The sequence below is a fragment of the Dromiciops gliroides genome, chromosome 1 (genome assembly GCF_019393635.1).
Source record: "Dromiciops gliroides isolate mDroGli1 chromosome 1, mDroGli1.pri, whole genome shotgun sequence".
Taxonomy (NCBI): Eukaryota; Metazoa; Chordata; class Mammalia; order Microbiotheria; family Microbiotheriidae; genus Dromiciops; species Dromiciops gliroides.
In genome coordinates, this window is record NC_057861.1 from 481,595,086 (window position 1) to 481,603,333 (window position 8,248).

The window sequence follows — 8,248 nt, forward strand, 5'->3', positions numbered from 1 at the left end:
AAAATATTTTATTGATATTCTTCTTTTTAAATTTTTTCTGCATCTCTATCACTATCTATTAAGTCACCTACCCCCACCAATAGAAGCCCTTCTTTGTAGCAAATAGGCATAGTCAAGCAAAACAACATTGCCCATGTCTGATAATCTTTTTTTTTTTACCTCTATTCCACAAACTGATGGGAGGCATGCTTTATCCACATACTATAGCATTACTCTTTTAAAGTCATAATTGATAACTGCTTTTATCAGTTACAGTATATTATCTAATAGGTATTTTGGAGGGATTGGGGAGCTAGATCAGCAACAGATAAGAAGCAGTTTAAAAGGACAGACAATCTTAGTCTGGTAGCATTTTTCTGGCTTTTATTGTTGAAGGAAGTAACTAGATGGTAGTGGATAAAGTGCTGGGATTGGAGTCAGAAAGATCTAAATTCCTATCTGGTCTCAGACACTTGCTATCTGTGGGACCTCACACAAGTCATTTTTACCACTGATTGCCTCAGTTTCCCTAGCTGAAGAATGGGAATAATAACAGCATCTATCTCCCAGGGTTTTTGTTTTGTTTTTTTGAGGGGCAATGGGGGTTAAGTGACTTGCCCAGGGTCACACAGCTAGTAAGTGTCAAGTGTCTGAGGCTGGATTTGAACTCAGGTACTCCTGAATCCAGGGCCAGTGCTTTATCCACTGTGCCACCTAGCCACCCTCTCTCCCAGGGTTTTTGGTAAAATAATTTTTGTAAAGCATTTAGCATAATGCCTAGCATGTAGGCTCTGTATAAATGCTAATTTCTTCTCCTTCCTCCCCCCCTTCACACTCCAACTCCTGCCTGGCTAGGCAAAGTGACTCATGGCCCAAGAGTCTATGCATTAAAAAAGAAAGTCAGCTTGTCTTTGTCACTGTAAGATGTTTCTAGCCATTATATTTGGACACAGGAATAGAAATTACAGAAGGTAATCTCAAAGAGCTCAAGCCTTCAAGCCTGACAGATGGGGTTCAGTTTGGTACAAGATTAGTGGTAACTCCCAGAAGGAAAGATATGATACCCAACAGAGAACAGTATTTTGGCATCCATCACCAAAATATGTCAGTCACTGCCATGTTGGAAGCCTGAGTTGTCCTGACTGAACATGAGCCCTGGGCCACACATATTTCTGACACAAGCACACTCTCCATGCCCTGACCACATAATTTCCTGATGGGTGTGCCTTCTGGATTTCTGGAATGTGTCACTTTGTGCATGTTCCATGGCTATATGTGAATCCTGTTTGTGTGTCCCAATAAATCTATTTATTTATTTTTGTGGGGCAATGGGGGTTAAGTGACTTGCCCAGGGTCACACAGCTAGGAAGTGTCAAGTGTTTGAGGCCAAATTTGAACTCACATCCTCCTGAATCCAGGGCCAGTGCTTTATCCACTGTGCCACTTAGCTGCCCCGTGTCCCGATGACATGGCATCTAAATGGGAAATATTTTCTCAGTAGTTAATAGGTCCATATATCAATAGGGAATTTGAACCATATCAAAATAAGAGAGAGTTGTGACCAAATGAAAAGCAAGATCAGAAGTTTTCTTTGGAAGGCAGATAAAGGAGTTGACACAGTTGGTTTCATAATTTGCCGACAACCAACAGGAAGCACAATTTCTTTTTTTTTATCTAGATGTGATTTTATTATTTTAGTACATAAACCAAAATTTATGCAACTAGAGCAGAGGCTGTGGATGATTCATATTTCCAATTGGGTGGGAGCACTGTCTTGGTTTTGTAGTAATGAGCCAGCCTGTGAATTCGGCTCTCGTTGAGAATCAGATGGAATTTAGAATCCTTATCCTTTCTGTTTCTCTCAAGATGCTTGCGAACAGCAACAGCTTTCTTGATCAAGTGATAAAGATTTTCAGGAATATCAGGGGCAAGTCCCTTGGACTTGAGAATTCTCAAAATTTTGTTGCCAGTTACAAAGCCCACTTGTGCCACACCATGAGAATCCCTCAGGATCACACCGATCTGGGAGGGTGTCAGGCCCTTCTTGGCCAGCTTGTAGATCTGTTCCTTCACATCGTCTGAGGTGAGCTTCAGCCACGTAGGCATGCTGCAGCGGTCTGGCAAAGCTGATTGGGACAGGCCCTTCCAGGGAGCATGCATGTGACCCATGATGGCGACGATCAGGAGGCGAAAGAGAAGAAGCACAATTTCCAGGGTTATTTGGTCACCTTCTCTCGAAGTCCTCAAGATGATCATAGCAGAAAGACCAATATGAATATAATTGCAGTTTGTATAGCAGCATCTTCTGTAGATGATGAGCAGGAGAAAAATTATTTTTTTAAATTGTTGAGGTGACATTTATTAAGTATCTATCATGTAGCAAGAACTGTGCCAGGTACTGGGTATATAAAGGCAAAAATGAAGTAGGTCCTACCTTCAAAAAGCTTATATGTTTTAAGGGAAAAAACAGGTATCGGTATATATAAACAAAATATATGTAAGATAATCTAAGGAGTAGTGAGAAGCACTGGTAGCTGAGAGTAATTAGTACACAACTCCCATGAAGGTCTGAGGCTTGATAGACACAAAGTATAATTCTGCACAGTGGGCATGAAGTCAGAGATTCAGTGCTTTACTCCTCCCACTCTCACCTAGGTGGGGGCGGGAGCTTCTCCAAACTCACAAAGCCCCTTGGGGCAAGACTTTCTATTTGTGCCACTCTCTCATCCTCCCTGCCCCAACTCAGCTCACTTCTAGGGGCATCAGTCCTTTCAAACCCACTGTAGCCAAGAATTTTATGTTAGTCTCTGACTAACCCCAACCAGCCACCATGTTCATTATTGCTTTTAATCCTAGGGAACACCACTATTCTCTCTGTTCTGGGAAGTTGTTAAAACAATCACTAAATTCTCTTTCATTTTTAAGGCAAACTCCCAGTGAGTGGATTATGGTGGAACAACAGTTTAAACCCTCCTCACCTTTAAATTTGCCAACCACATTCCTATTTCTTAGGTGTGTCCATTCTGATAGTTGGTAAAGCTAAACTTTAATAGTTCCTTAATTCCTTGATCTGTTTGTCCTATTAGCTGATCACTTTTGGTTTTGCTTCTCAAAGGAGAAACTTCTTCTGAGTTATCCTAAGTCTATGTCCCACTGGGACACACAGTTTAACAATTAATCATGGTTTTAATGGCAAAGGAATTAAGGCAATTTTTTTTTTTTGCGGGGCAATAAGCGACTTGCCCAGGGTCACACAGCTAGTACGTGTCAAGTGTCTGAGGCCGGATTTGAACTCAGGTCCTCCTGAATCCAGGGCCGGTGCTTTATCCACTGCACCCCCTAGTTGCCCCCTAAGGCAAAATTTAAACATAAAGTTTCCATACACCTGGACTTCATTATCTACCAAGAGGAATGGCAGACTGGCAGACTTTCTTTTTCTTCCTGGGAGCTATGGAACCAGGAAACAAGTTGAATGAACAAGTGTAACTCCCAACCCCATACCATCTGCTCCCTCCCCCCTCCCAGTGTAGGCTGGGTCCCCTGAAGACATGCAACTACTTCTCTACTTAGGGTCCTAGAGATTGTGAGTTTTCCTTGTAGTCACTTATGAGCCCCATCTACTATGTTTCCCATTATTTTCAATTAGCCAGACAGAATTAGTTAGGTTTTTTTTAAAGGTATATTTGGGGGGCAGCTAGGTGGCGCAGTGGATAGAGCCTCTGCCCTGGATTCAGGAGAACCTGAGTTCAAATCTGGCCTCAGACACTTGACACTTACTAGCTGTGTGACCCTGGGCAAGTCACTTAACCCCAATTGCCTCACTAAAAAAAAAGATTTGGGAAACAAGTCAGGGCCTAGGTTCTCTTGCTCACATTAATCAGTATTCATAACAAGAACATAAAAAGACAAGTCAAAAAGACCTTAATTATAACAATGATACACAATGATATACTGACAGGGTATAGAAATTCTACTGATAAATGAAGATATTTTGAAAACTGAACATGGGAATCAAAAAGTGGCATGTGCAGAAAAGGCCAAATTTGTCCCCAGCTTTATCTCATGACATGTAAACCCCCAAAATACACGTCGATGGAAAAAGGTACCCGCCTCAGGGGTTGGCCTAGGAGCCCAGGAACTCCAAATTAGGATAAGCCCTACCCTGTACCTCCCTAAAGTAGAGATTATTATAATGAGGCTGATAATTAATCCATACTATCAATATAACTGTCTTCCTTATTTGAGAGATACCTTTCTACTTTTCTGGTTCTCTCCCTGTGGTCACTCACGGTATTGCAACAAAACTTGGGAAACTGAGTCACTGAGTCTTGTAATTCTTTTGGAATGACTCATCATCAATTTGACCCATATTCAATCCCACATCATTTGGTGCCTGAGACACCAAAGTCATCTACTACATCCAGAGTCATTTGCCAGTCATCTAGACTTTTGTCTTTTTGTGTGTGTGTGTGTGTGAAGCAGTTGGGGTTAAGTGACTTGCCCAGGGTCACACAGCTAGTAAGTGTCAAGTATCTGAGGCCTGATTTGAACTCAGGTCCTCCTAAATCCAGAGCCGGTGCTCTATCCACTGCGCCACTTAGCTGCCCCTAGACTTTTGTCTTGCCACTGAGCTCTGATTACTTTAGAAGACAGTGAGGCTGATAACTTCATTCAACTCTGCCTCACTTAAATCCAATTTACACTCAAGTCAAAAAACATCATCCATACCATTTTACTATTTCATGATTTTAAAATTCAATAGTTTTATAATTTTATTATTTATCATGTTACTATTTTATTATCTTACTATTTTACCTACTTCAAAGTCCTGTGGCAAAGAGCTAGTGACTAAGTAGCAGAAAACTGAGCTCACAACCCTGCACACAGGCAGCCCAGGCCATAGAGTCATCTCATTGAACTGAAGCAGTAGTGGAATTCAGCAGCCCCTTAGGTGTTTGGGCAACCTTCTTTTTTCTTTTTCTTTTTCTTTTTTTCACTTTCTATGTAAAAATAGTTTCCTCAGTTATGTGTAAAGATCATTTTTAACATTAATTTTTAAAATGTTGAATTCCAAATTTTCTCTCTCCCACATTTCCCCCTTCTCTGAGATGGTAAGCAATTTAATATGGGTTATACACATTCAGTAATGCAAAACATATTCCCATATTAATCATAGTATTAATGTATTATTATACTATATTAATGTATTAATATATTATTAATCATATTCCCTAAAAGGAAAATATCACAAAAAATACAGAAAATGAAAAACAGTATGCTTCAATCTGCATTTGGATTCAACAGTTCTTTCTCTAGAGGTAGATAGCAATTTTCATCATGAGTCCTTTGGCTTAGATCATTGTATTGCTGAGAAAAGCTAAGTCTATCATAGTTGATCATCATACAATGTTGTTGTTATAGTGTACAATGCTCTCCTGGTTCTGCCCACTTCACTCAGCATCAGTTCATGCAAGTCTTTCCAGGTTTTTCTGAAATCTTCCTGCTCATCATTTCTTATAGCATTCCATTACAATCATATACCACAACTTGTTCAGTGGTTCCCCCATTGATGGGTATCCCCTCAATTTCCAGTTCCTTGACACTACAAACAGAGCTGCTATAAAGGTTTTGTACAAATAGGTCCTTTTCCCTTTTTATAAAATCTCTTTGGGTTACAGATCTAGTAGTGGTATTGCTAGATCAAAGGGTATACACAGTTTGATTGTCCTTTGGACATAGTTCCCAATTGCTCTCCAGAAAGGTTGGATCAGTTCACAATTCCACCAACAGTTCATTAGTGTCCTACTTTTCCCACATCTTCTCCAACATTTATTATTTTCCTTCTCTGTCAGTGATGGGGAATGCAGTGAAGCTGGCAGAAGTTTCACAATCAAATTTAATCTAGTTAACAAGCTTGTATACCTCCCAAAAGGCATTAAGGACAGGCTCATGACAATGTGATTTCCACTTATGGAAAAGCACCATCAACACAATGCAAATGTTTCTACCATGATGAGCCCGATAAGGTCAAAGAAAAATGTTATGAAGACCTGGACACCCCCATCATCAATATGTTGAAAGAGGGCAAGCTTGTCATTCTGGGTGACTTTAATGCCAGAGTAAGAACAGACTATCAGGCATAGAAGGAACGGAGTCAGAAAAAGCTTACTACTGAAAGCTTGTGCATCTCATGACCTTCTCATCACCAACACTGTCTCCTTTTTACCTAAACACAACAAAACTTCATGGATGTGCCCTCATAGCAGACAATGGCATTTAATAGACTGTGTAATTGTAAGGAGAAGAGACAGAATGTGAGAGTGATAAAGGGGATGTGTGATGCAGAATGCTGGTTGGATTGTAAACTTATCCTCTCCAAGCTAAATATTCACATTCAGCAAAAATGGTGGCTCCAAGGCATGGTGACTATCAAAAGACTCAATGTCAACAGACTAGAGCACTTCTCAATATGTGAACAGTTTGTTACTGACTTGAAGGGAAAGCTGAGCCAACACAATCTTGCTAACAGTGGAGCAGAAAAGGAGGCAGCTTTCAGAGATTTGGTGTACGGCATCTCATTTAGTCATCTGGGCCAGAACACTCATGAACATCAGGATTGGTTTGATGAAAATGATGGGGAAATTCATCCAGAAGCTACTAATTGAAAAATGAAAACTCTACAGGGTCTACCAGTAGGATTGTTCTTCCATCTTTAAAAAGGCAGCATTTAACTTCATTAAAAGTAAAGTGCTAGCATAGGCAAAAATGTATAGCTCTTGGAAGTGGAAAAGGATGGGAATCTAAAGGGTACCTATAAATTGGGGAATGAACGAACAAGTCATAGTATATAAATGTAAGGGTATTGTGCATTATCAGCATAATGACCAACTATGATCCCAGAGGACTAATGATAAAATATGCTTCCCACCTCCTGATAAAGAAGTGAAGAACTCAATGAAGAATATGACAAATTTTTTTGGACATGGTCAGTGAGGAAATTATTTTTTTAATCGACTATATGTGTTTGTAATAGGGTTTGTTTTTCTTGTGTTCTCAATTCGGGGAGGATTGAGGTGAGGGTGATAAAGGGAATTTCATCTAATTAAAACAATAAAAAAAAAATCTTCAATGGCTCTCCTCCAAAAAAGTAAACTGCAAGCAAAGCTGAAAGCAATGCAGTATTCTTGGCTTGGTAAGAAGGCAGATGAAATTCAGTTTTATGCTGATAGTAACAATCCAGTGTTTTAACAATGCCTAGGCTATTTATGGGCCAAAAACCTTTGGTGCATCTCAACTACTCATCTCTGATGGAGCCATACTGAGCGGTGATAAGGACATGATCCTAGAGAGATGGGCTGAATCCTTCCATGGTAGTTTCAACAGATCTTCATCAACCAATGTTGAAGCCATTAACCATTTAGTAACCATTTACCTCAGGCTGAAGTCAATATCTCTCTAGCTGAACTTCCAACTAAAGAAGAGGTTTTGTTTGTTTGTTTTTGTCTTTTTGCAGGGCAATGGGGGTTAAGTGACTTGCTCAGGGTCACACAGCTAGTAAGTGTCAAGTGTCTGAGACCGGATTTGAACTCAGGTACTCCTGAATCCAGGGCCGGTGCTTTATCCACTGTGCCACCTAGCCGCCCCTAAAGAAGAGGTTTTTAAATGCCATTAGTCTTCTCTCATGTGGCAAAGCTCCAGGTGTTGATTCCATTACAGCAGAGATCTACAAGGTAAGAGGTCCACTGCTCATACTAAAGCTGATGGAAATCTTCCCAGTTATCCCCCAGGATATCAAGGATGTCTCTGTTGCCCATCTGTGAGGACCACAATTGGATATACTGAGAGCTATTTGGGTGACACCTTGATATTGGGGTCCTGGAAATATGAGAGACCCCTTTTTAAGGTTTAATCTCCCCTCTGAATTATTCCCTTTAGATATTTCTCCCAGGCCAATAAAAAAGGAGCCTCTAAGCTTTAGTTCACAAAAGGATCAGATTTTATTACTAGGGAATTAATTAAACAACAAAAGGGAAAATAATAAAAATCAAAGATAAGGAAATAGGAAAATAGAAATATTCTAAGCTTAACCTATTCACTCCCAGACAGTTCCCAATTAAGCTAGTTCAAAGGAATTTAGGGTTTTCCATAGTTAAATTCACCAACCCCAGGGTCAGTATGCAGTTTCCAGTGCCATGCTGAAATGGCAATTCCCAGACAGCTAACACCCCAAGCGCCAGGCCAAAAAAAAAAAAAAAAGAGCATGAGCCCC

At 40.2% G+C, this 8,248-nt stretch overlaps 1 protein-coding gene across 1 annotated transcript; it reads right to left on the reverse strand.

Annotated features, from left to right (window-relative positions):
• Positions 1-1,638: 1,638 nt before the first annotated feature.
• LOC122740605 (40S ribosomal protein S13-like) lies at positions 1,639-2,148 on the reverse strand. Its single transcript, XM_043983070.1, has one exon. It carries the CDS (start codon positions 2,146-2,148, stop codon positions 1,693-1,695), a length of 456 nt encoding a protein of 151 aa, XP_043839005.1. The 3' UTR covers positions 1,639-1,692.
• Positions 2,149-8,248: the final 6,100 nt, after the last annotated feature.

Excerpts from the sequence above, each read along its gene's own strand:
- LOC122740605 (XM_043983070.1), bottom strand. The coding sequence starts at position 2,148 with ATGGGTCACATGCATGCTCCCTGGAAGGGCCTGTCCCAATCAGCTTTG.